At 34.1% G+C, this 27,769-nt stretch overlaps 3 protein-coding genes and 1 pseudogene across 6 annotated transcripts; 3 read left to right on the top strand and 1 right to left on the bottom strand.

The window, feature by feature from the left end:
• Window positions 1-1,198: 1,198 nt before the first annotated feature.
• On the bottom strand, window positions 1,199-10,489 carry LOC8272764 (annotated as a pseudogene).
• Window positions 10,490-12,023: 1,534 nt separating this feature from the next.
• Window positions 12,024-14,770, top strand: LOC125368595 (mediator of RNA polymerase II transcription subunit 23-like). Of its 4 annotated transcripts, none has more exons than XR_007215986.1 (6): window positions 12,024-12,317; window positions 12,436-12,479; window positions 12,834-12,933; window positions 13,013-13,788; window positions 13,929-14,015; window positions 14,619-14,696. XR_007215986.1 is itself a non-coding variant. In XM_048374558.1 (6 exons), exons 1-6 carry the CDS (start codon window positions 12,210-12,212, stop codon window positions 14,748-14,750), a joined length of 1,086 nt encoding a protein of 361 aa, XP_048230515.1. In that variant the 5' UTR covers window positions 12,024-12,209; the 3' UTR covers window positions 14,751-14,770. The 4 variants fall into 4 exon arrangements, 3 of the variants coding, with proteins under 3 accessions (XP_048230515.1, XP_048230516.1, XP_048230514.1); XM_048374558.1 differs by having other exon boundaries at window positions 13,013-13,627; window positions 14,619-14,770; XM_048374559.1 differs by lacking the exon at window positions 13,929-14,015 and having other exon boundaries at window positions 13,013-13,627; window positions 14,619-14,770.
• Window positions 14,771-16,877: 2,107 nt separating this feature from the next.
• On the top strand, window positions 16,878-27,663 carry LOC125370021 (uncharacterized aarF domain-containing protein kinase At1g71810, chloroplastic-like). The gene is made up of 12 exons (XM_048373591.1): window positions 16,878-16,985; window positions 20,456-20,598; window positions 20,815-20,943; window positions 23,296-24,182; window positions 24,764-24,809; window positions 24,929-25,075; window positions 25,167-25,211; window positions 25,432-25,536; window positions 25,655-25,696; window positions 26,556-26,738; window positions 27,274-27,393; window positions 27,556-27,663. The coding sequence occupies exons 4-12, from the start codon at window positions 24,082-24,084 to the stop codon at window positions 27,661-27,663; spliced, it is 897 nt and encodes a 298-aa protein (XP_048229548.1). The 5' UTR covers window positions 16,878-16,985; window positions 20,456-20,598; window positions 20,815-20,943; window positions 23,296-24,081.
• Window positions 20,434-23,429, top strand: LOC125370022 (NADP-dependent glyceraldehyde-3-phosphate dehydrogenase-like). Its single transcript, XM_048373592.1, has 4 exons — window positions 20,434-20,598; window positions 20,815-20,943; window positions 21,877-21,955; window positions 23,296-23,429. The coding sequence occupies exons 1-4, from the start codon at window positions 20,434-20,436 to the stop codon at window positions 23,427-23,429; spliced, it is 507 nt and encodes a 168-aa protein (XP_048229549.1).
• Window positions 27,664-27,769: the final 106 nt, after the last annotated feature.

The following is a 27,769-nucleotide window of genomic DNA, read 5'->3' as shown; positions in this document are numbered from 1 at the left end:
CTCTTTTAAGGTGGTTGTTTTACTTCACATTAAAAGCTAATGCATTTATTCCCTTAAATCTAATATCTGATTTGAAAAAAAAAATCGAAATAGCTCTTTTACTTTGAAAGATAAATATTTTACTTTACATTAAACGCTAGATACAAATAGAAAGTATAAGAAATTAAAAAATATAATAGAAATACCATAATATAAAATAAATAAAAAACTTTAAACAATTGAGTGATGCCACTTTAAACCCCTACTTATTGCTACAAATACTGTTTACCCTTAGATAGATTAGCATTAAACATTAGATCCAACTATATTACTTCAGCAAGTAGAAAGAAACCTTCTTCGCATAATTCATAAGGTGTAGACAATTTCTCAATACCTAACAACAAAATCCAAATTGAAATGCAGCAGACACCAAAAGAGATCTAGTATCCTTGACAGTGATAACAATATTTCAATAGACACTTATCTTCCCACATTTCAAGAACAAATGAATTCAACTTAACACACAAAAATGTAATTAAACACTCAAAATAGTACAATATAACACTACTCAACAATCAAACTTTGCACAACCAATTATAACAATTTATAGAACAGTATACTTATTCTGCTTTTTGTTTTTGGAAGAAGGAGGTTAAAAGAGATGTTAGGGCAGCATATTCCATCACTATTGCTCATATTGTGCAATTTAGCTTGGAACCATGGGAACTAGGAAATCAAATAAGAACCTAATCCAGGAAATTTATATTTTTCATATTAAAAAGAAAAAGAAAATATAGAGAAGCTATCGCTTCCATTTCTAGCCAATTCAGGAAGTTTCAAACCAATTTACTTTTGAATAGATATGTCAAATATTTTGATATCAACTGCTGTACCATGAGAAGCAGATCTTACAACAAATTAATGGCCCAAGGTATCATCGGAATATAAGATTTCAATTTTCACTAAAAAAATGAACATGCTAATAGTAGTAAACAGAATATTACTTTGCCAATGATTTGATCTTCCCTATTTTTTCTCCCATTTATATTGGAGACAAAGTACATAGTTTTCACTTTTTTAGTTATTGTGAAAATCAGTAGACAAATGTTCACTTCTAGCCAAAACTTTTGGTTCTTAGAAAAGAAATCAATTAATATGGATATTAGAACTGTGGCATATGGTGGTCAACAGTCAACTCTATTATGTAGATGATGGATGACTACCTGCAAGAAAGAAACAAAAATTAAAAATATAATTTCCACATACCTCCCTAAACATTCTTCGCTCTGAAATGATATTAGGGTTTGTGCCGGGATCTTTGAACCATTTAATGGATTTGGCTGCTGCTAAGACATAAAGTGCTGAGACATTAAAACACCTAAGAAGGATAAAATAATAAAAGACTATTCAAAATATACATATGTAGAAGAATGCAAGACTAACCTTTTGATCATCAGAAACAGAACTAGTTGAACAATATTGTTCCGCAGAGATAAGGCCATTTAGTTCATATATATTATTAAAAATAACACCAACGTCCCTGGAATCTTCAGGACAATAAACATAAAGCTTTCCACTGAGGCCACAAAGCATCCCACATTTTGTTTGAAATGCTAGACCCCAGTATCTACATTCAAATAAAGGCAAATCAGAATATATGAATATGGCAGGAACATACTGAATCAAAAACCCAAACCCCCACTTACATTTCATAATCTTTGAGCATCCCTGACCAGAAGTCTTAAGAATTCTTCAACTTTGAATATTCATTGATTATTTAGCTTCTTATGAAAGGATACATCCTTGCCAATTTTCTCCAATCTCCATACATTATCATTTAATGCAGGTGGGTAGTGTTTTTTGTATACTGTCAATGGAATAGAATATTAATTTCACATATTCCATAGAAAATATAAACAAAAAAGAAATAAAAGGCAATGAATGAACTGACATTCTCCTCTATGATCTTTGACAGTAAAAGCTTTCGTCTTCACAAATAATGATTGATCACAAATAAAAAGACTCCATTTCGTTATTTTCACTAGCTTCACGAACATTTAAAGAATGACTAGTTAAAACTGCATAGACATAATGAGCTTATTATCCATATTGTCATAGAATCAAACAATCAACAGCTAAAAAATAATGAAAGAGACCCATCCGTATGCCACAAAAATACCTCCAGGCACTACTGATATTTGTGTTCGGTAATTCTACTCCATAAGGATATCCTTAACCTAGAAAAATAATGCATAGGAATTGCTCTCTTACAATCATAAGGATATCCTTAATCAGAAATATCTTTTTTTTATGAGAAAAATAAAGCTTCTTTTGACTTTCATGATTTGTATGGATTTTCTCTATATTAGATTTAGACACCAAATTTTGAATAAATTATTTCGTTGATAAATTTTTAAAATTCTCATCTAATTGATATTAATATTTTAATTTTTTATACTAGTATTTCTATTTTTATTTTTATTTTAAAATTCTTACATATCTATAAGTTGTACGATCTATTTAATTATCAAAAATGAAATATTTTTAATTAATTTCGTACAACGTCAACGTCAATCTACTAATAACTTTGATCCTAGAAAGATCCACTTTCAGAAGTCATACCAATAAAAATAGACCAAAAAATAATAGATACTCTATATTGATTTAAAAATAAAAATATTAAAATATAAGCACAAACCGATGGACAATTTCCCCCAAACCTCTAACCCCGAAAACTGTTTTGATACAACTTTTCTAAGTAGGGATTCTGATTCTCTTTCTTTTTCTTTTTCTCTTTTTGCAATTTCTAAAACTTGATTTTAAAAAACTTTTAAGAAATAAAAATAAAGTCAGAAGAAAATTAAAAAAAAAATCAGAAGATGGATTGGGAAGACATATATTACAACCACTTCACTGGTGCTACCTGATCAACACAAAAAATATATATTGCAATTGTAGTCTAAGATGATGGTGGGCCTTTAAATGCAGAGTCAAAAGGATGATAAAGAGCTGCAAGAAATTTCCCTTTTTCTCTCCTGGAAAACAAAAAATGATAATTCAGCACACCAAACTCAAATGCAGCCAGGGGCAAAGTGATCAGAAAGAAGCACGCTCATCCAAAAACCAAAGAAACAAAAGCAACTCAAACCATTAATGGTACAAACAACTTATAGCAAATACTGATTGATACAAAACCCACTTAGTTCTTCCAACAATGAAACTCAACACCAATCTTGCTGGTATGAACTATCCAAAATTCAGTTTGAGGTTCCATGAACTATTCAAGCTAACAATTCAAAATTGAAAGACTTTCCTCGCATATTCACAATAATTAATAACTAGTGAACATTGAGATTTCATTCATACATTATATCAAACTAGGAAAAGAAATAATGAGGGAGAATTGCAGTAGAGGTAATTGCAAGTAAATGCACATGTATCAACAATTTATGGTACAATAGTTGAACCAGATAAGCAACAATATAGCTATAGCAGGGGCAAGAATATCCATTGTTAACCAATTCCCAATCTTTTTCTTAATCTAAATGTTGGATCAGCACATAAACCAACCGTCTTATTCTTAGCTCGTCTCTACACATGAACATCACACGGTGGCATAAATGGAAATTCACATACAAAGGCTATTCATCGATCAAAATAATGTACACTAATTTTAAAATTACGGAAAAAAATTTTAAGACGTAAATAGTAAAAAGAGTGAAGATAAGTACCAATAATATATGTATGTTCTTGGAAAAACAGAGGGTTTTTTCACAGGCCACCACATGCAAGCAACATGTCAATCTGCCAGGAATAAAGAAATAAAAGAAAGAATAGAAAGTGTTAAAACAAATTACATTTTGTGATATAGTCATCATTCCATTAACTAAGAAACACATAACTGAAAAGATAAACTATTACAATATAAAAGAAATCTCTTAATAACACTAGTCAACTAAAAATATGAGGTCCAGTTATATATTTATACATAATATAAAACATGTAACTGCAGAAAAAAAAAGTGCATGAAGATGCTTTCTTACTGTGTGACCATGGGCATTGCAATGCTCAATAATATGGCGTGTACCATATGCAATACCTTGAACAGCAGCAAGGTATAGAAGAGCCAATTGTTTATCACTTGTGTCAAGTGTCATGCCAGAAATAATTCTCTTTTTGCTTTTGGATCTGCAGCAGGAGACCTGTAGCATGAAGAATTTAACAGCTCAAAGATGTATAACAAAACTTAGGCACTCTAACCTGAAAAGCCTTATCATCATTAATCACATACATGTTTCCATGGAAGTCGGGAAGAACATCTACATGTTATGAAAAGGCATATCATGTACAGTTTACTCGCAATCACCATACAGTTTAGTGTAACGTTTTGAGCGCCAAACATCATCCATACAGAAAACTTTGATCCATCGAGTCTTGTTCGAACCGTTCAATATACTTTAATAATTTTCAGTAAAATGTATTATTAGTATACTTTTCATTTTCGCTTTGTTTAAAACTTGCAGCATTATGTCCAAGACCGACCGATCGATATGCTACTCGACGTATTTGACATGAAACTTATATGATGCATGAGTGAACATATGCGACTGGATGCATGTGAAGTGTACTCAAAGACCATATGGCACAACGCTCAAGTTTAAAACTTTGCGAAAATGATAAAAATTTATGGTTTTACACTTGAATACAAAAATTTAATTAGTGATTTTGCAACTCAAAATAAGGCAAGAAAAACTATTTTAGATAATTTCTATAAAATATTTTTAGTATTGGAGAGCCATCAAATAAAGCCCTACTTATTGCCACAAATACTGTTTACCCTGAGATAGATTAGCATTAAACATTAGATCCAACTATATTACTTCAGCAAGTAGAAAGAAACCTTCTCCGCATAATGCATAAGGAGTAGACAATTTCTCAATACCTAATAACAAAATCCAAATTGACTCATAAAAAATGCAGCAGACACCAAAAGAAATATAGTATCCTTGACAGTGATAACAATATTTCAACAGACACTTATCTTCCCATATTTCAAGAACAAATGAATTCAACTTAAAACACAAAAATGTAATTAAATACTCAAAATAGTACAATATAACACTACTCAACAATCAAACTTTGCACAACCAATTATAACAATTTATAGAACAGTATATTTATTCTGCTTTTTGTTTTTGGAAGAAGGAGGTGAAAAGAGATGTTAGGGCAGCATATTCCATCACCATTGCTCATAATGTGCAATTTAGCTTGGAACCATGGGAACTAGGAAATCAAATAAGAACCTAATCCAGGAAATTTATATTTTTCATATTAAAAAGAAAAAAAATATATAGAGAAGCTATCGCTTCCATTTCTAGCCAATTGAGGAAGTTTCAAACTAATTTACTTTTGAATAGATATGTCAAATATTTTGATATCAACTGCTGTACCATGAGAAGCAGATCTTATAACAAATTAATGGCTCAAGGTATCATCGGAATATAAGATTTCAATTCTCACTAAAAAAATGAACATGCTAATAGTAGTAAACAGAATATTACTTTGCCAATGATTTGATCTTCCCTCTTTTTTCTCCCATTTATATTGGAGACAAAGTACATGTTTTCACTTTCTTAGTTATTGTGAAAATCAGCAGACAAATGTTCACTTTTAGCCAAAACTTTTGGTTCTTAAAAAAGAAATTAATTAATATGGATATTAGAACTGTAGCATCTGGTGGTCAACAGTCAACTATATTATGTAGATGATGGATGACTACCTGCAAGAAAGAAACAAAAATTAAAAATATAATTTCCACATATCTCCCTAAACATTCTTCCCTCCGAAATGATATTAGGGTTTGTGCTAGGATCTTTCAACCATTTAATGGATTTGGCGGCTGCTGCGCATCCCATAGCATGAGCAGAGTAGGAGTGTCCATGCAAAAGGGCATTGAGCTACAACCAGAATCAAATGAATATTTTAAGTACATTTTTTATGCTTCAGGGATAAAAAATCAATTGCACCTCCAATAAATCACGTTACATATTTGATGCAAAAAATCAAGTAACATAGTATAAGAGTATGTAAAAAGTGGATCCTCATCATGAATTTCTCTAAGAAATTAACTGAACACTGTGAGATATAATAGCATATGTAATACCAAATACTAATGATTCTCTTGCCTGGTTCTATAAGTAAAGCTCCAATATGGGCAATTCCTTTTAATCCTAAATATTGTGATAACAGCTGTGATACATATGATGAATACAATCCATAAAGATCTGAGGAGTCCCTGTTCCTATCAAAAAGTTCATCACGCGAGCCAAACGCTGCAGAAGTTAGAAGATAGGAAACTATAGTGACAATAAAGATAGTAGCCAGAGTCAAAAGAAAGAATAGAAGACTTCATGTTTACTAACCCATGACTTTATCAGTTACAATTTCAGAATGCATTGCATCAGGTAAGTTTAGATTCCATATGCTGTTGCACATAAAGATTGTAGGAGGATCTAGAAAAAGGCCTCTTCCAGTGTACCTGTCAAATTACAGAGGGCAAATGATTGATCAAATTAAACCATTGATGGCTTCATTATTTTTCTACTACTAAAAATTGTACGCAACTAAATTTTGCATTAACGCCAAATGCCAAATGCCATTCTGTATGACAAGAACATTACATTTTTAGGAATCAATAAAAATAAAACCATTGAATTTCCAAGTCAAAAGCGTGTAAGAGAGCCAACACACTGACTCGCCTATAAGAATGCGCTTACCATGCTAAACTGAAGAAGCTGTAAACCCTAAACTAAAATATTTAAAACAACAAAATTTTACATATGGACCTTATGTAAGCTGTCTGCATAATTTGAAAATCCATCTCTCAATTTTCCCCACTTCCTCTATTGCCCCGACCGTACCCTCCTCCCAACTCACCCACCCTAATTATGTTAAAGATCGTTGAAAAGTTTGTCTCACATGACGGATAAAAATTTCCAAAAGCAACAAGTTTTCCATCCTTCCACAAATTACGTCATGTAATTAGTGACATTGTGCTGCTTCACATTACTTCCCTTAGGATTTGTTATAAGTTAAAATCAAAAAGAATTATTCTCATAATTATAGAATTGCACTATAGCCACATTCTCTCCCTCAATTGAGGAGACAAAAGAAGAACTCTTAATCAACATATGCATCATAATCTCTGCTACCCCTAGCAATCGATGGTAGGTTGTTATCTGCACCATCTCCTCTCAAGTATTTATCCCTACGGTATCGATTTTTCCATAGTTTTGTGCGGTGCTATAACCATATCTAAATGCCTACTTGCTGAGGCAACTGAATACCTATGCCCTAACAAACTGACTGCTTGATTTCAAACTTTTACCTAATTTAACTTAAAGTAATACTTACTCTAGTTACCCCTTCAAGCAAACTAGATTGTTTCCAGTTTTGATCCAGCTAAATAAGCATGAAAAATGATAATATATTTTGCTCCAAAAAGAGGTTGGGGCTCTTGTAAATGTTCTAACATGCAGTCACATTGCTGCAAAAATGGACTAGTACAGATCTTATGTAACAATCATGACCGCCATAGATGTTTCAACTAGTGAATTGAATCTCTCATATTTTCTGGGATTCAACCTTTATGCTGAAATGCTAATGCTTTCAATGAGTTTGATAATTTCTAGTGGAATTAATAAATTGTGAATCTTTCACTTATCATTGCCATATGACTTTCAACCAATATCATATCATTTGCATTTGAAAAGTATGTAATAAATACTAAAATTAAATAAACATGGGGCTGCACATTAGCCAGCTCAATGTTGTACTAAGCACAAACACTTACAAGACAGTGTTACATATTCAAATTGACTTGATGTTCTGGCTTTAGTAATAAAAAATTATGCTTCTAGGACTAAAATAAGAATCCATACCATGGTTGCTGAAGGAAACCTGTATAAGATGATGGCGCTTGTGCTTCCGTAGCTCCCAGTGTATTACCATGGTAAGACCCTTTAAGAGCTAATACCTGAAAGTAAACCACAACCAAGTGACCACCAGTTAACAAAAAATGCTCCATCACGGCTACGTTAACATGTAAAATAGATAGTAAAATAGAAAATAAAGCACGGCATCTAAGATAGTAAAATAGTGTCTATCTGACCTTCAGACATCATTACAGAGAGCGTAGAGAAACATTAACATGTAACAACGAGGACCTGTAGAGTAGCATGAGGCCCTTGGGTCCACCAACTAGCACATGCATCTAACTGTTCAGTTTTGGACTTATTTTGAGCCTGTAATTGAAAGACAATGAAATTAGCTTGAGTTGTTAGAGAAATAAGTGCTTTACATTGGAACTTCTCACACAATCGACAACAAGCACGAAAAACATAAATAATTTGTCTATAAACCTAGATAAAATAATAAATATGGCTCACTTTATCAATTGGTCAACATGAATAAAAGTTGAAAACAGGTTTGTAAACAGTGATTCATTTGTTTGTTACAACACTAACCTTGTATACTGCAAAATTCTCTCCACACCTTGAATCAATTATAGTAATAGTTTCTTCTGGAACAAGTCTATGCTGAGTAAATGGCCACCATAAGACATCTCTTGTCTTCTTCAGCATATCATTCAATCTTTCTGTTCTCTTTTAAAAATCAGATACCATTATGTCCTTCAAGGAATTAAAAATCTTTTCAGAATCTGCAAACCATTCCACCAGGTCATTTGACATATCTTTTGGAACAGGTGGCAGTAATATCACAGGCACCCTAGCAAAATATAAAACATTAAAAGAATTAAAAAGACTTGACTCATAAAGGCAAACTGACCTAGTTTGGAATGATTACGTGCAAGAATTCAAATCAACTGAATTCTTGCAAAATGATGTAGTTTATTGTACGATTTCATTTCTTTCAAAATGCCTTATTTTCTTGAGTTGAAAGAATTGTATTCTAAAAAATAAGACATTTCCAAACATGAGAATATATTAAATAGAATTCAATTCATTTGAATTCTTGCAATCTTTGACTTACCCGAACACTATAAAAGTGATTCCTAATAAGACCTATAATATAGAAGAAAGTACCAATTGAGCAAAGAATTGCTTCAAAATTACTACCTATTACGCAAATATAAGAGTAGTAGGACCTCATTAACAAGGCCATGATCTTCAAAAACAACAGCAACAATATCATAACCTCGAAGTTTTAAACTTTCATAAGCAGAAATTGTTCCTGAAATACCACCTAGCCTCCCATCTCCCACAAGTACACCAGGGAACCGAAAAGGTCTATTAACATGTTTTAAAACAAAATAAATTATTAATAAAACAATTCAAGCTTATTAAGACACATAAAAGGAAATATCACGTACCTATACAAATCACACTGTAAAGTACCAGAAGGACCGGGACTAGCAACACCACCAGCAGTCTCAACAATACAAAAAGAATCAAATTTTCCATTTTTATCTTTGTTAATTACTTCCAGCTCATTTTTTTAAACTCTCTAAAACAGCAACATCCTCCACAATATCATTCTCTCTCTCCGCTGCTAAATGTGGAGAAACAGCGTCATTCCATGCAAACAAGGTTTTACAAATTAACTCTGAATTATCAGCTCCTCCTCCGTCGTTACTTAACGCCTTGTTGTAGAAAATGTAATTTGTTGCTTTATTAATCTGTGATGAAATATATAACCAAGAATTCTGAGATTATATGCATATGAATGTTCTGTTATATACAAGTTTGAGTATAACGGTCTTCTTGCTATTAGTAGCTTCCCTATGCTCTATGTCAACGTCCCTTTCTAGGCTGGGAAAGGTGGAAGCGACCTTTCTTCCTTAGGAAACAAAGGTTGCTCCTTTTCCCTGATTTAAGGCCTGTGATGATCTGTACTGAGGCCTTGACCTTTAGTCCTTGATTGTTGGTTCTTGTTGTCTTGTTTCTGTGATGACCTTTATTGGTTTGACTCCTATTTTTTCTATTTCCTTTAATAGGTCAAGAACGTACTTTCTTTGAGACAAAAATAGACCTTTATGTGATTTGGCTATTTCTATCCCAAGGAAGTATGATAGTTGACCTAAATCTTTGATATCAAATTCTCCTTTTAGTTTTAGCTTAACCTTTTCAATTTCCTCATTATTGTTACCGGTTATGATAATGTCATCGACATAAACGAGAATAATAATAGTGTATGTATGAGTGTGCTTTACAAACATAGAGGAATCAGAGGCGCATTTATTGAAATTGATTTTTAAGAGAAAATGGCTTAGCTTGGCATACTATGCTCTTGGAGACTGTTTCAATCCGTAGATTGCCTTTTTCAACTTACATACCAGAGAATGATCGGAGGTAGATTTGTGACCTGGAGGAAGGATCATATAGACTTCTTCTTCTAGGGACTCTTGGAGGAATGCATTTTTAACATCCATTTGAAATAGGCTCCATCCTGAGTTAGTAGCAACAGACAATAAAATACGAACAATACTCATTTTAGCTACTGGAGCAAAGGTTTTCTGATAATCCACCCCATAAGTTTGAGTGAACCATTTTGCTACCAACCTAGCCTTATATCTCTCAATTATTCCATTATGCTTGTATTTTATTTTATACACCCATTTACATCCAACGGGCTTTTTATTCAGTTTTAGCAAATTTACAAATGTCACAACAACTAGAATTCAGTTTTAGACAAAAAAACTGGTCTAAGGCTCGATCGGACGGATGCCCAAACCGCCGATGTATCAACATTTCTTGATTGACAGGGTTGGTCGAGACAAGACCTTTGGTTAGTGGAGGTACGTGAGATAATATGAGGCCATTTTAAAGCGACCCTCACCAATCGTCTTCCCTATGGTTCGATCCTGAAACAATACTGCAGTCGCTGAGAATATAACATTACAATTTAGAGTTCTAGTTATCTTACCGACAGATAATAAGTTAGATTTAAAATCTGCCAAAAAAAGAATATTATGGATATTATTATGCAATAAATTTGAGGAGCCAAAATTAGAGATTTCAGCTTGATCGTCGTTGGCAACGATCATATGTTGGGAATTAGTAGGTACAAAATTGTGCAATTTTATTGCATCCCATGTCATGTGATCCGTTGCCCCGGAATTGATGATCCAATTTTGAGAGGCATTTAAGGAAATTACATAATTTTTAGATACCAAACCTGACCCACGGGGTTGCTGGAGCTGAATAATTGACTGAAGCTGAGAAATCAATTGAGAAAGTTATGATTTTTCTGTCGGGTCAGGTCTGTAGAACAAAATGGGTCGGATCCGGGTCAGCCTAGTTGCTGGAGTTGGGTCGGGTCGGATCGCTGAAACCGAGTCGGATTAAATTAAAAGAGACCGACCCGTTACTTACCTCCTAACTCGATCCAGACGCCTCCTCATAACCCTTAGGGTTAGAGGAGTTTGTGATGCCTAAGCCGCTAAATCTCCTTCTCTATTCTTTCTCTCGTCTCCCGCTTCTTCCTCTCTCAACCCTACTAAGACCCGGCCGCAGATGGGGATGGAGATTCCAGCAGCGATCCTGAGAGTGCCCCTGCCTCCTGCAGTGGTCGCACCTCTCGGCTTCTCGCTCGAGCTCGCCCCGAGGGTGTAAGAGGTAAGAGATGTAGGCCTTATTCTCTGTGTTGTCGAAACTGTTAGTTGTGCTCATAATCACGCTTCTAGTCTCCTCTTGCTGGATGATGGCTATGACAACGTCAATTTTGGGGAGGTTGCTCGACAGTAATAGATAATTTTTATATTATTATTATTAATAAAATTTTAAAATTTTATAAAAATTTAAAATATTTAAAAATAATTAATTTATTATTATTTTAAAATTTTGTAAGATAATATTAAATATTAAATCTCTTATTAAATAGCATTTATTCAATTTAATCTTAGAATTAAAATAATAATAAAACTATGTAACACACAAACAAATGACTGATTATTTATAATTTTAAAAATAAGCAAGAACTGCACGAGCTGTCGTTTAAGAACAGGCTAAGAATAGTCGCCTCCACGACATGCAGTTATCACTAAATTGGATATCGGGCCCCGACCCAAAATTCAAAAGAAGAAAATCATACCGGAATTACCCGTCTAGACTTTCAAACTGCAGCAAGTGAATTGTTCTTCACTGGTCGCTTAACAAGAAAATTCTATTTCTATACAGAAAAATGAAGTGAGAAAGAAATCCAGAAGAAAAATGGACCAAAACCAGAGATCAATAGCAGCTACAACAGCTGCTTCTCGTGGTTACCAGTTCCAGCCGGCCCGTGCTGCCATTATCGATCTCTTTAATCTCTATTTAGGAGTAATTTACTTCCCTATCCGTGTCACCTTTTTTTTTTTCAATCTTATTTATTCGTGTCAAATTCAATTTAATTGTATCGATTTATTTATTTATTTATTTTTTCAATTTTTTCTTGCAGAGAAGTAGCCGCCAAAAACATGACGATTCAACACGCGAACCACCGTGAGTTAATCATGTAGTTTCTTTTAATTAGGGTTTCTTAGATTCCTTTTAATTGAAATTTCACACTTTAAAAAGAAGTTGCTCTTTTAGTTCTCTTGCTAACATAATGCCAGTTTTTTTTTTTTTATTATTTATTTTCCGCATTGTTTAGAGTAAATCAATTGCGAAAAATTCATTTGAATTGAGGTTACTGCAAAATCATGTCAATGCATTTTTTAAATAAAAAGAGATTGTAAGTATTGAATTCTAGCATTTCTTTACTTCCCAAACGCTATGTTAATTCATTTTCGAAACTTGTTATAGTTTGCTTCTGTTTATTGGTTGTTAATTTAACATGAACATACCTTTTCTCAGGAACAAAACACAAAAGCGAGTACTTGCTCTCAACAGAGAGTTACCTCCCCGAAACGAGCAATTCCTTATAAATTTTGAACAACTGCAGAGCCAGTTTCCGGTTAGAATCAATCATAAACCTTATTAATCATGTTTGTTTCTATAATGGCTGTTAACGATGAGACTTGTATTTAATTCAGGATCAAGATCAGCTGCGATCTGTCACCGAATCAGTGCTTATATCTTTAGTTATTCAGTGTTGTAACCATGCCCCTCGTGCAGAATTTCTCCTTTTTGCACTGAGGAGCTTATGTAGTATAGGGTATATTAACTGGGATACCTTCTTGCCATCTCTGCTTTCTTCTGTATCCTCTGCGGAAATGTCAGCTGGTCAAGCTGGTCAAACTGTGTCAGCTGTCTCATCTATGAATTCCTCGCAGAATGTGATACTTCCTTCTTCTAGTGCAATCCCTAATTCATCAAATTTTCAACCTTCGAATCCTACATCTCCATTGGCTTCGGTACATGGTATTGGTTCTCCTGTTCAGTCTGCAATTGAACCGTCTTTGCTTGCAACAGTGTCTCCTGTTAAATCTTCTGATATTTCTGGTAATGGGCAACCTTCTACATCAAGAGTTAACTTATCTAGTAGGGATAATGCTATATGTAGCCTACGCCAACTATGCTGTAAGATTATTTTAACTGGTCTTGAGTTTAATTTGAAGCCAGCTACTCATTCTGAGATTTTTCATCATATGTTGAATTGGCTGGTTAACTGGGATCAAAGACAACATGGAGTTGATGAATCTGATAGTGTGAGATCCTGGAGACCTGAAAAAGCTCTGATTGAATGGTTGCACAGTTGTCTAGATGTTATTTGGCTGTTAGTTGATGAGAATAAGTGTAGAGTGCCCTTTTATGAGTTATTGCGCAGTGGTTTGCAGTTTATAGAGAATATACCTACAGCCCAAAAAAAGCAAGTCAGAACTTTTATGCTTATATTTATTAGTGTCCTAGGTTCTCATACCAAAGAACTTTTATGCTTATATTCTTAGTCTCCTAGGTTCTCATACCAAGAATACTACAATAATCACTAACAATTCTGGCTTCATGCAGGCAAGTTGGAGCCTGCAATACAAACTGAGGACAGGATTTTTGAGTTACCTCAGTCGCCCAAGTCAACCAAAAATCCCTAATTTGCCTGTAAAGATTACATCCTCATGTGGAGAAACAAAATAGAAAATTGATTAACAGTCCTACAAAATATGAAATTACTTTTCCTTTTTAAGTTCCCTACTACTAGAATTGCTAATATAAGAATTAAAATTGTGAATAATCCTGCTGAAGATGGGCTTGGGTCATGATCACGTCTGGTTTACCTGTCGAAGAGAAGCTTTGGTCATGGTTAAGATTTGATTTATGCCTATACAGAGTAACTACATACTACATCACCCTTCCCCATTCCCATTGTTGGATCTTTGTTGTAAAGGAGAACTTTAAACCACTTTGATTTCTACTGAAATGACCTTTAAGTTACACACATGGAGAAAAGAGCCCTGAAAACATAAATTTGATTCATATGGTATTTGACTCTAGCTAGTATTTCAAGTGATTACAGAGTTTTATGGTAAATTGTCACACATAGTATTACTGTTTACTGTATGTGAGCCTGTTACCCATATTACACATGGGAAAAACCTCCACCCAACAAGCTTCCTTTGTGCATAAAATCCTGTCCCCTCGATAGACATGCCTTGTTGCTTGTTATGGTGTAATGATCAAGTTCTATATCTCTTTATTGTGTAGGATCTTGCAAATTCCATTCAGAGGGGAAGTTTGGATTGGGAAAGAGCTTTGCGGTGTATAAGGCATGCTCTACGCACCACTCCATCACCTGACTGGTGGAAGCGAGTGCTACTTGTGGCTCCCGAGCTATAGGAGTCCTGCTCATGGGCCTACCTCGGTGCTGTTTTCGTTTCTATATCTCTTTATCCAATATATTTTTTTTATGTTAAACATAGATTTTTTAGTTAGAATGTGACAATAATACTATATAATTTTCTTTTTTAATTTTTATTTGCAATTTTATTAAAGTCGTATTTCCTTTCTTAATAAATTCGGCGAAAACCATTTTTTTCATTAATTAATATAGAAATGCTAAGCTAAAAATCTTTCACTTTAAATTAAAATTTTGAAATTACTTATAGAATAAAAATGTGGTAAATTCCAACGGTAAAAAAAAAAATTAAGGATTTTCTTTGAATTTGAGGAAGAGGAAAATGTAGCTAATTAGGAATTTTTTTTTACCGTCGATGAGGAATACTAAGGGTCCATTTTCATTCGGAATCCCAAACGTTATTTTCCTCTCTCCCATTCTCCCGATCCCTTCTCTCCTTTTTCCGCTGAGATGTCCACTTCCACCGTCACAGCCGTTCCTCGTCGGTCCGTTTTAGTTTGATTGTTACTTTCTTGTTTAAATCGGGGAAATGGGTTTATTCTCAAGCCTTTGAATTTTGAGGAAGAGGAAAATGTAGCTAATTAGGAAATTTTTTACCGTTCATGCGTAATACTAAGGGTCCATTCTCATAAGAGCATCCCAGACGTTCTTTTCCCTCCATTAGTTTCCTTTCGCTCAGCTGTGAAACCCACAATGAATCCTGCGATTCTCCTAGGGCTGAAATCCTCAATTTCAGTTTTAATCCAAATGCCTCTCTTCTGTTCCTTGTTCCTGTGATGCTACATATTCTTCTGTAGATTTAGTTTGATCGTTGTTACCTTCTTGTTTAAACCGGGGAAATGGGTTTATTCTCAAGCATCTGACATAAATCTGTTGCATACCGCAACAGTCATGGAAAGAAGAGAAGAAATCAATAACTCTGGACTTTCTAAATCTAGCATGTTGTTTCATATTTCTTAGTTCTTATTCTTCAAATGGGTTTAATGAAGTTTTTTCGTGGGCGATCGGTTTCTTTAATTTCTTGCATCTCTTAATAATTCTTTTGAATGGGTTGTGGTCAACTTTCAGGGAAAACCGTCCTCATGTTGTTTTTCTGTTTATGGGGTACATTATGATCATGGTCTTGTAGGAAGTTGAAGAGGTATCACGAGCTTCATCCCCTATCTTGGGCGGTTTAAGAAAGGGAACGGTGATCTCTATTCTTTTTCCTTTTAAAGTCGTATATTGATTTGATGATCGGATAACTACTTTCTTTTCTCCACCACCAGTATTACGCCCTATTACACTGTTTGGGTGAGAGGGTGATTGAAAATTGTATTTCAAAGCTTGTACCCTACATGCATCAAGGAGTGCAATATGTGGGCTTTCCTTTAGATGATTATGGTAAACTTGTTGCACTGTATATGCAGCAAAATCGTGGGACTCGGATCACAATAAAGTAAATTCTTTTCAAGGTACCGGTGTTGAGAAACATCCGGTATGCTTCTGTAATGGTTGCATAATTATGTCTCTTATGATTGATACTTGTGACTTAATTTAAATTCTTTTTAAATGATCCTGCAATGGTTGTTGAAAATTTTCTAGATGTTTCATGTGTCATTTAATTTCACGGGATAAGAAGAGCGATTGCAATCAAGGGATTTGTAATTCATCTTGAGTCAACCGCTCTCAAGTCCGGGCATGTTTGTTCTCAACAATGGAGAGGTAGAAAAATCGGAGAAGGAAAATCTAGGATGAAAAGGTAACAACTCTTCATCATGGTGTCTTTGTAGTCTTGCATTGATTGGAAAATTTTGTCGACATTGAGTATCGGTATGGGATGAGTGAAGGTAGTGAACACAAGTAGACAACGATATTCACATGTGTTTCTTCTTCTACAATCCCGACAATATTATAATACAAAAGCTTATGGGATTGATATTTCTTGCTAATTGGCTTAATAATTCTGAGACATATTGTAGGGGCTCTGAGGGCTACTTGAATCAATGTTTTGGTAAAGATTTAGAATTTGGTGGTTTTCTTACAAGAAATCTATATACGGACGGTCAACATTGAAGCATGTATATCATCTTTGTTTAGCACTAATCGGTAATTTGTTAGAAGTGTTCACTTTCTTTTTTTAAAATTCAGGCTTGTTTAGCTCCGGATGATGGTAAACCTTTTGTTGAGAATTTGATTGGTTCCAGAATCAAAGTCTGGTGTGCAGAAGAACATGCGTAAGTATTCCATACATCCTTCAATATTAGTATGTATATTTCCTTTATGTTGTACTTTTCCTCTAAGGCTATTTTATTTGTGGCTTTTTATAACGAGATAGTAGATGTCATTTCTGAAATGATATTAACATGGTACCAATTATAAATGGCAACTGCTTAAATTTAATGTTATCACAATAAAAAAAAAATAGAAACCATATATTTTCTTGCCAACGCATGAGACTTGTGCATTTTTATGCTAATAGGTTTGCTAAGATGAGATTTTACCGGAATTTGGATGTTGGATGAAAATTGTACATATAATGTAACTAAATATGTTGATATAATAATTATATTAAGCAACAGTTGAATCTCTTTGTTTTTAATAGTTGTTGCTTAAAACAATGACTAATTTGATTCTTGATATCAGTACTTTCATGATTCTACTTGTATCATATCTTGAACATTCGTTTGAAATGCTCTGCAATACAAACTAGGAGAGAGTAGCTTAGTTTTCACTGGTTGTAAGGCTACTGGCCCTTGTAATTTTTCCATGTATGCCAGTAAGATTCAAACATGCAACTTGCATGAATGCTGTTTGACCAATTGTTATTTTCTTCCATATCATTGGTTATCTATATGTCCTTTGGGAGATGTAGTTATATTATAAAAGCAAAACAAATACCAGTAAATTAATCTTCTCGTCAAATTTACAGTGCAGATCATATTACACGTTTCACGGAATATACATAAATCCAGCACAACAAATATTTAGCTTTTTATTGTGCTTTCATTCGTAGAAAGCTATGTCTGTCAGGTGACTAATAGAAGTTTCTACTGTTATCTTGGTCATTTATTGATAGAAAAACTGCATGTTTTATTCTTATAATTTTTATCATATTGTTTATGTCAGGGTCTTCTGTAATAACTTTGACATTTTACAACAAGTAAGCATGAGTGATCCTTTACTCAGAGGATTGAACCTTTGGGCTTTCATTCTTTTTATTCTACTTAGAAATTACTTTCCTTCTCTCTGTTTTACTCGAGGAACATATGGAAGTAAGCAATGAATTTCTATATGAAGAGTTGACACTTGCAGGCGTTGTTAAATATTATTGCTACGCAATGATGCAGTTTAGGAATCATATTTTTTAATGCATTCTTGTCATGGCTGTGATGATTTCTTCTTTTTTACTCTGATTCAGATGGAAATTTTGAACTGATGATGAGTTTGAAGCTTTCAACTCCAAGGGTTACATTGTTTGAGAATAATTCTTAGGCTAATTATAACTTCTTAATTTTCTTATTTTGTTACTATCTCCATAATTAGGTTAGTAACTATTCTTTAATTTTATTTAGTTGCATGAAGTGTGTAAGGGCTTTGATTACTTTAGATGATGATTATTGATTGTGCTGTGTTTGATTTTATGTTTATGGCTTAATTTTTGTATTGTGGCATGAGATGTTAGATTGGTGCTATGCCAAATTATGTGAACTTTAGGTTGGTCCTTCGAAGTGTGAATTTGATTGGAATTTCGGAATTCTGTCCCCTGTGTGACAGTCCACTTGTTTGAGCATTATCTAGAGTTCCACAACTCCAAATGAGGCGAAATCTGAACCTATAGAAACTTTGATCCGTCCTCTAAAACTATTTATTTTGTGGAAGGCCTAATTCTGCTGCTTTGGAAGTAAAATTGAGTATTATATTTTCATGGTCAATTGACCTGACAGATTGACGTATCTACAATGTTTTATTTAGTCCTCCTTGTTCACTTTTTCAAATGGCACAAGACCAATTAGAAATGAAACTAGATTTAATGTCATTGTGATGTGGAAAAAATGGTACCAGTAATGCTTCCTAGAATTTTTTGAGACAATTTTGAGTAGAGCCTCAGAAATCTGTCATAGATGATAGTTTGTTGATTATGTGTAAACAGTAGTTTTAGATGATTAATTGCTTGAGAAAATCTTTTTTTTTTTATGCCATGTGATTAGTATATATGGAGATGGTGAAGTGAGAATTCAGAAGTCATGATGTGGGTAACAACTCAATAGTTGGTGAAGACAGTTGGCTACCATATATCCCTAATATAGAGCAAACCATGACGACAAGTGAAGTGATGTTTTTAACACGTAGCTAAAATCACGTAGTGTTAGGTGGGTGGTGAGGGTTCCTTCAAGTGAATTAATAGCCTGCCTCTCTCTGACTGTACTAATTTAATTAAATATAATACCCTAATTTGTTTTTTTTTTTTGGCATGGAACAGTAATAATGTATATGGAGATGGTGAAGTGAGAACTCAGAAGTCATGATGTGGGTAACAACTCAATAGTTGGTGAAGACAATTGGCTACCATACATCCCTATATTCTCCTCATCCCCAAACACACACGCTCAGAAAGAAAAAATAAAAAAGCAGTACTCATCATCATTATTATGAATAAACTTGTTCTTCTGTGTCCCATCAATTAAAAGATGATCATAATAGTTCAGTCAAAAGAAATCTGAAATATGTATTTATATGAATGATCAAATTAAGATATACGTCTATTGGTAGGTAGGGTATGATAGAAATTTACATCTTCAAATGTCTTGATCCGTCAAGTAACCAAACTTGAGCATGGTGGCAGCCACATATACTGCTACTCTGATCTTCTTTGTGAACTTGTGAGTGGCCTGCGTTATGCTTAGCCCTCCAGCACTGTGCCCGATCAATATCACCTATAAACACGACCAACATATATATATGTCTATCCATATGCCTGCTCCTCTGAGATCAATACAGGACACTTTATACCCTGTATTCTCCATCAGGCACCTGATTTTGTACCAGCACCAGCTTCCTCCACTGATTCCATGCACCAGCACGAAGTGTGGCTTTGATGCTGCTGCAGCTTCTTCATCATCTCTCATGTACTCTGCTGCCTCTCCCATTTATGGCCTCTTCTTCCCCACTTTAATGGAATTTTTCTTTAAAGAGTGAGGGCTACTTTGCATTTAGTATATATATATATATATAGTTGGAGTAGTCATAGATATAGTAATGATGTTTACCTTTTTATCTTTAATCATTTTTGGAAGTTTAAAAGGGGAGTTTAGGTCACTGTAGGTTATTTCCCTACCCTACCTTATCCCATATATTACTATGTACTTGCATATATTTTTAGTGGGAAATTTGTATCGATGGTTCAAAACTTTTCTAACACTACAACACACCACATGGCAAGAACTTTGCATCACTTTTATGTAGCACTGCCCGAGTCAAGTCATTTGGTTGATGTTTTTATTATATTTATAAACCACCTCTGCATAGTCTTAAATTGCATTAATTTGTTTTTCTACTCAACCTTTGCCTTTACTAGTCAATATGTTTTGAGTTAGTAGCAACTTGCTATTTTATTGTCAACGGTACATGGATTGGCTCTCGAATATCAATAGGGAGTTGTATATTACTATATAAAACAAGGTGATGGAATTAGCAAAAAGTGCAGAAAAGGCTTGGGCTAGAACTCCTCTTTGGAAGATAGCAGAGCTCCTTCACAAGGCAGCTGCTATCCTGAAAGAGCACAAGGCTCCAAATGCTGAGTGCCTGGTGAAAGAAATTGCAAAACTAGCTAAAGATGCATTCTCTGAGGTATGCCTAACAATTTTTCCTGTTGTTCTTAGTTCTTTTTTTTTTTTTTTTTTGGGTTTAATGAACTTCGTATAGTAATGAACCTGAAATCTTACAACACTGTCTCTCCAGCTACAATACAACTGTCCTAAAGTTCATTGGTCAGTTTGTCCTGGTGTTAGTTTTCATTAATAATAAAGAAGAAATGTTTTTCTTAGTATTTCTGATCTCTTGAAGGTTGTGAGATCTGGAGATCTTATTTCTTATACAGCAGAAGAGGGAGTAAGAATTCTTGGAGAGGGCAAGTTTTTGGTTTCTGATAGTTTTCCTGGAAATGAGAGGACAAAGTATTGCCTCACTTCTAAGGTATACTTGCATTTCTATTATTTTTCTGTTATGGTCCTGCTTAAAAACGAACAAGAAAAACATTGAAATAAGGAATTAACATTCAAAAGGAAGCCAATACCCAATTAATTGGCTAATGATGTAAGTATAACAGAACTTTCAAAATGACTAAGCAAAGGTAACCAAATTTTGTGTTTATGGCTTAATTTTTGTATTGTGGCATGAGATGTTAGATTGGTGCTATGCCAAATTATGTGAACTTTAGGTTGGTCCTTCGAAGTGTGAATTTGATTGGAATTTCGGAATTCTGTCCCATGTGTGACAGTCCACTTGTTTGAGCATTATCTAGAGTTCCACAACTCCGAATGAGGCGAAATCTGAACCTATAGAAACTTTGATCCATCCTCTAAAACTATTTATTTTGTGGAAGGCCTAATTCTGTTGTTTTGGAAGTAAAATTGAGTATTATATTTTCATGGTCAATCTGACCTGACAGATTGACGTATCTATAATGTTTTATTTAGTCCTCCTTGTTCACTTTTCCAAATGGCACAAGACCAATTAGAAATGAAACTAGACTTAATGTCCTTGTGATGTGGAAAAAGTGGTACCAGTAATGCTTCCTAGAATTTTTTGAGACAATTTTGAGTAGAGCCTCAGAAATCTGTCATAGATGACAGTTTGTTGATTATGTGTAAATCGTAGTTTTAGATGATTAATTGCTTGAGAAAATCTTTTTTTTTATGCCATGTGATTAGCATGTGATATATTTGTTGATACATTGCTGGTGGGAGCTTTGGTTTTGCAATTAAAGGTTGATTTTAATATTTGTTTGCTTATGCCTTGAATTTTGTACTAAGTTTTTTCTTGACAGTCAAATTTGAAAATTAATATGCCGAATTCTACTACAAATGAATAGTTGATTTTTGGGTATGTTGTTTCCCGTCTGTATAGTGTATGGATATAAAATGGCATTTTGATCCAATTGGTCGGATCTTGACTTATGGCTATTTTTCTAGGGACTACCCGGAGAGTATTTTCTAAACTAGAATTAGGGATCTTCCTTGTTTCTTTGGATTGCTTTCTAGTTTGGAAAATTGCAATTACCCTTAATTCAATGAATACTTGACAGGCTTTAATACAAGAATTTATGGGATTTAAGCCCTTAGTTTAAGTTGAAAATGGTGTCTGATTCAGTCTGATATAATATGATTAGATCTTTTATTATTGCACTGGTTTTGATATCAATTTCATGATACTTTATTTAAAACTTGCCATCAACATAGAGGAAAGTGTTTTTAGAACTTCTTATGTTAAGACTGATTTCTAGGTTGTGTCACTTATCTTCATAATCTCTTTATCTGTTCACATCTTAAAATTTTTCCCACCCGATTTTATAATTATAGTGCATTCTTTTGATCAATGGATAATCTTTGTAAAGTTTCATTTTGCCACTGCAATTTCTTCTCATTATTCTTTTCCGGTTTGATATAATGTATGGTGAAGTCTCAATGTTCACTAGTTATTAATTATTGTGAATATATGTTGCTAGGAAAGTCTTTCAATCTTGATTGGTGGCTTGAATAGTTTATGAAACCTCAAATTGAACCTTGAATAGTTCATACCAATAAGGTTTTGATGTAGGACGGATTTAGGAAACCTGTTCTATGTTGATTTCTTGAAAAATAAAGGTTAAGATTGAATTTCATTTCTGATTTAGCGAAATTCCGATATGAAATAGAGGAATAGAAAAGAAAAGACAAGAAAATTTCTAACAGTCTAGACTTAGAAGGTTTAGGAGTCACACCTAAAGAAAATTAAAACACACAATTCTAGACCAACAATTTGCAGGAAATATTTGTTAATAAATTTGGAAAACTCTCAATAGTAATTGTTACAAGCGTAGATATGTATAGACTAAACTAATCCTACTACTACTAAATTAAGTTAAACTTCTAATTCACACTTAAAATAAAATAAAGACTTTTAAAATAAATTTTAACTATTGTTCCAGCAAAACTGGAAATTACAGAAATTCTCCTTGCAAAGCTAGAAATTACGGAAATACCCTTTGGTTGTTGAAATTATAAAAATTGGAGCAAAACATTAAATCTCGTGATTCTTTGAATTTTATTTTCTTGATATCAGGTTCATAGTGAGTTACAGAGTTAGGAGAACTGTGCAAGTTGGGATTGCAATAAATTTATCTTTTAGAACATGTATACAATTAAAGAAACATGCACTAAATTCAGTATTGTAAGACTATAATAGCTTGCTCTGACTACTTTTGAGAATAATAGTTTTTCTATTATTTTTTCAGTTGTTGTGTGCATGTTAACAAACTTAATGCTTACTTGTTCATGACTGGTGCAGGTTGCCCTATTATACTACCACGAGTATTAGGTACTGTTATTCTCGGTGCTGTTGCCGCAAAATATGCTGGTCTCAGTGAGGCCATGATGGCCCTGAATGCGGCTGGTCAGGGATGCATGAGCTCTTGTTTCTAAATCTTCAGTTCAATTCATAACTTTTATGACATTTAACTAGGTACAAAACAATAAGTGATTAGGGGAGAGGTTTTAAGTGAGTGCAAAACATAATGCAGCTTTTTTTGTTCTGTCTTTGCTGGAATTCCTATTAGTCTTTGTTTTTTCTTGGTTCGTCCCATTCCCTCCACCTTCCTCCACCTCTCTAAGAAAAAAAATGAGAAAAACAGACAAAAGGACTTTGAAGGAAGTATTACTTCAATGACGTTTACCTCAATTATGCTAGAAAATTTTATAGATCAGTTGTGAATAAATAAATCTAAAGGCCCTTGCTTAAGATCAGGGCTTGAAGTTGATGGTAGAATTGGACAACCCATGGCAGACTTTACCTCATTGCTCCTTCAAAGTTTTGGTGGTCTATGTATTATAGAGAAGAAGTTGCAGAAACTGGGTAAATGAATTTTCACTTGCATTTTGTTTCTTATGCCATACTTTAGCACTGCCTGGGTCTAGTCATTTGGTTGAAGGTTTGATTACATTAATAAACCACCTCTGCATAGCCTTAAACTACATGAATTTGTTTTTCTACTCAGCACTGCCTTTACTAGTAAAAAAAGATACTTCCTCACTTTCTTATAAACTTTGCCTTTACAGAGCATGATAAGGAAACAATATGTCATCGTATGGCTTTAGTCTGTGGTACTTCTACTTGTCATATGGCTGTATCACAGAGCAAGCTGTTCATTTCTGGGGTTTGAGAACCTTTTTGGTCAGGTACATCTAGAATTTCTAATATTAATGTCTTGTCTCTCTGAAAATTATTACAATGCTGGGGCAGGCTATCATTTTGGAGTATTGTGAATGTTTGAAATGATTTTCAAGACATGATTCTGGCACATTTTGTAGGCTAAACTGAAGCTTAAACTAATGGGGCTTTTGCCAGAACCTTGTCAACTTGAGATAAAGCCAGCAGTTCAGGATATATATTCTGTTTAAAGATTCTACAAATTTGAGATAAATAAACTATAATTATAGGCAACGTATTCTTTGTATATGCCCATGCAGTGCTGTACTTGGACACAGTATACTTTGGCTACCATATTGTGATAATTAACTGTCTAATACCACGTTTCAAATTCTAGGATATGTTTATTTATCTTCATTCATCTGCATCTGAGTTGCATGAACAAATTCTTCACAAAATATGAATTTAATTAGGTCTCAGAAAATATATAATGGAAACTGAGGCTTCGGCCGACCAACAGTTTTGAGTTTTATCCTCAGGCGGCTCTTATTTTAAGGTGTTGATTAATGCTTTCGGATGTGGCAAGTGATATGGCTCTCAACTTTTGTAGGTACAAGTTCAAATTTCAAATACCTTCATACTTCTTTCTAGTCATCCATGAGTAGTCATGCTGTTGCATTATGTGAAAACTATTCTTTGTTGAAAAATTTCTTTATGTACCCTTTCTCTTCTTGCCTAAAAATATTGCTTAATTTCATAACTTCTTTCCCTGGATCTCAGTCTTGCAGTGTTGGAAGGCATCGCTATCAGTTTTAACCCAGATTACAAAGTTTTGGGTAGTACATACCCATGGATTGCTAGAAAAGTTCTAACTGACAGCTCACCAAAGTTGAAGTCTTCTTTGCAAGCTCTTCTTTACAAGGCAAATATGCAAAATGTTCTATATTCTCAGATATGCAAGTGCACATATTTTCTGTAATAAACCATATCAAAATTCGAATTCCCTTTTTCAGGAAGGTGTTTTCAGAATCGATCGTCTAGAATCTCTACTTTCAGAGGTGAGTTTCATGTGTTTCAGCCTCTAGCTGACAAAAACTGAACTTAAAATACACCACTATGTGTTCAGTCCAAGTCTTACTATGCATTGACATTGTTTCTCCCTTTATAATGATATTGGGGCTTACCAAGCTAAAATTATCTTCTTCTTTTGTTTCTTTCATCTGATTATTCATTTTTGTTGAATTAATAAGTCATAACCTTAGACTGATTTTGTGGCAGTCCCTTCGTGCCCGCACTGAAAGGGCCTTGGTTAAAAGGCAGACAGAAGATGCTGTTTCCAAAGTGGCTATCAAGGAGATTCTTTCCTTCACATTGACTGAGAAGGTTTTTTCTGTTTTAACTTTTTCTCTCCTTTTCTGAATTCTGAGGTCTTTAATTTCATATGTTCTTGTGACTTCAGCCATCTATGGAGCTATACCAATTATACTTATTATTTTTTCAGGGTACCTTCGTGAGGGAAATACTTCTTCAAGAAGTTGCCAAGGTAAACTTTTGAGCTCCACATGTCATCTCTTCATTCATTGATTTCCTGATCTGCATTTGCTAGCTACTAGTAATTTGATAGACTTCCTGTAGAACTCGGACCTCATTTTTATCTGCTATTGATATTTGCTAATGGTTTGAGACAATTATCAAACAATCTATGCTATGGGGACAGCTATTAGAGGATTATTTCTTAGACATTTATCAGGGATGGATTTTTTTGTAAGTTGAATTAATTGTCAGTAGAAAAAAGTGACCCAGAATATTTCCGTGTAATCATTTGGACCATTTTAACATAGACATGTCAGTTTACTCTGTAATGGCAACTTCAAATATAAAGCCTCTTTGCTGACAGAATTCTGGTCATGAAATTTTTCTGAAGACGTGGTTGTGTGCCCCGAGCATGTTGAAAAACATTTTTATTATGTATTGAACTATGGAGTCCATAAGATTGAGTTGAATGATTGCCCAAGTCTAATACTACTTATTTCTAATCCAAAACTCTGCTCATTTGTTTGTTTATTTATCATTGTTCTCCCTATCAGTAATTCATCTCCACTAATCAACTTTCAGGTCTTGTCAAAGAATGTACAAGATAGTTTCCTGTTAATTTGTTTGTAAAATGTGCGAACAGCACAATATATTCTACTCCTGCATTCATCATGAAATTGATCTGTTTTTCTTTATTTTCTTTACCATTCCTTTAATCACTTGGGTAAGTGCATATGTTGTTTGCTTGTTGAGTTTGAGATGTGACAAATTAAAGTCTTCAACTTATTTTTATTTTTCTCCATCAAAGTGAAGCATTCTTTAAGATGAAACCTATACTTACCCACACATACTCTTGGAAATATATATAGGGTTTGGATGCACTAGGTGTAGCAACACTTGATTCTTTAACATCTGTGGCTACCGCGAGCATACCCTTTTCTACTCCCTTTTCATCCTCTTCGATGACTGAGGAAGACATGGTGAACTTAAGAACGTTGAAGCGCCTCGTTCTACTGTTGTCAGGTTCCCAAAAGAATGGTAGTTCTGCAGCGGTAAGATTGTTTCTTTTTTTACTGGCATTATTACTGTTATATACATCACTTGCATAACTCAGTAACTAAGGTAAGTGCCTTTATCTTTTTTATGGAACCGAACCAATTTATATAGCCCCTAATAAGCTAGGTTGACAGAGCAGATTTAAAATTGATTGCTGCACTGATTTTATTTGTTTGTCATGCTTCATGAGTTCCATCTGAAAAAACATATTGTAGCTCTTCTTAGAGATGACGGTTGAATGGATTGTAGCACAACTGCAAGAAAGGGAAAGAATAACTTTCAGCTAAGAGAATAAAAGTCTTTAGGGAACTTTAGTTAGCCTTTTGTTGTAGATTTGGCCCTAAAAGATAATTTCCGCTATTTCTCTCATGTATGAAAATAATAAATTGAAACCCACTACACTGATGATGTATGTTAAAAGAAATCCTTTTCTATTGCTAGAAAAATCTTTCAGTGTGATGATATTTTATTTCATTTCTACTGTAGCTTTATAATCTACTAACTATAGCATTGCAACTGACATTTGTATAGGAAGTTCAAGGGAGTAAGACATACAAGGTCCAGAATGTATACTTGGAAGAAGCATTACCTATTTTTTATCAACTTTCATCAGTTCAAGAGATTCTGCCCTTCCTTTCTGTTATTCCTGAGGTGAGGTCATGTTAGTCCGACGAGAGGCAATCATCCAAGTGGGAAGATAGCATTAAAACTCATGGCTTTTTTCCTCACTCGGATGCTCTTAATGCAACCGCATAGGTTAACAAGTCTTTCAGATTATCATTTTACTGACTATATGTTGTTCTCAACTGACAGCTCCCACTAGAACTGCAACAACAGTTACTTCTTATGCCCGGTGATCTGGCTGGAAGGTTAGTTTCTCGTGCACGCCCGCTAGAGACGGTCAGGAGGATATTTCTTTGATGTCAATTCTGTTTGGGGGAAAGCATGAGCGGGGTCTGCATTTCGTATTGAACCACATGCATATTTGCCCTAGAACGAGAAGGGAAAGGTATGCTTAAATACACAA

Source organism: Ricinus communis, chromosome 5 (genome assembly GCF_019578655.1).
Source record: "Ricinus communis isolate WT05 ecotype wild-type chromosome 5, ASM1957865v1, whole genome shotgun sequence".
Taxonomy (NCBI): domain Eukaryota; kingdom Viridiplantae; phylum Streptophyta; class Magnoliopsida; order Malpighiales; family Euphorbiaceae; genus Ricinus; species Ricinus communis.
This window is presented reverse-complemented; position numbering and strand designations above follow the sequence as displayed.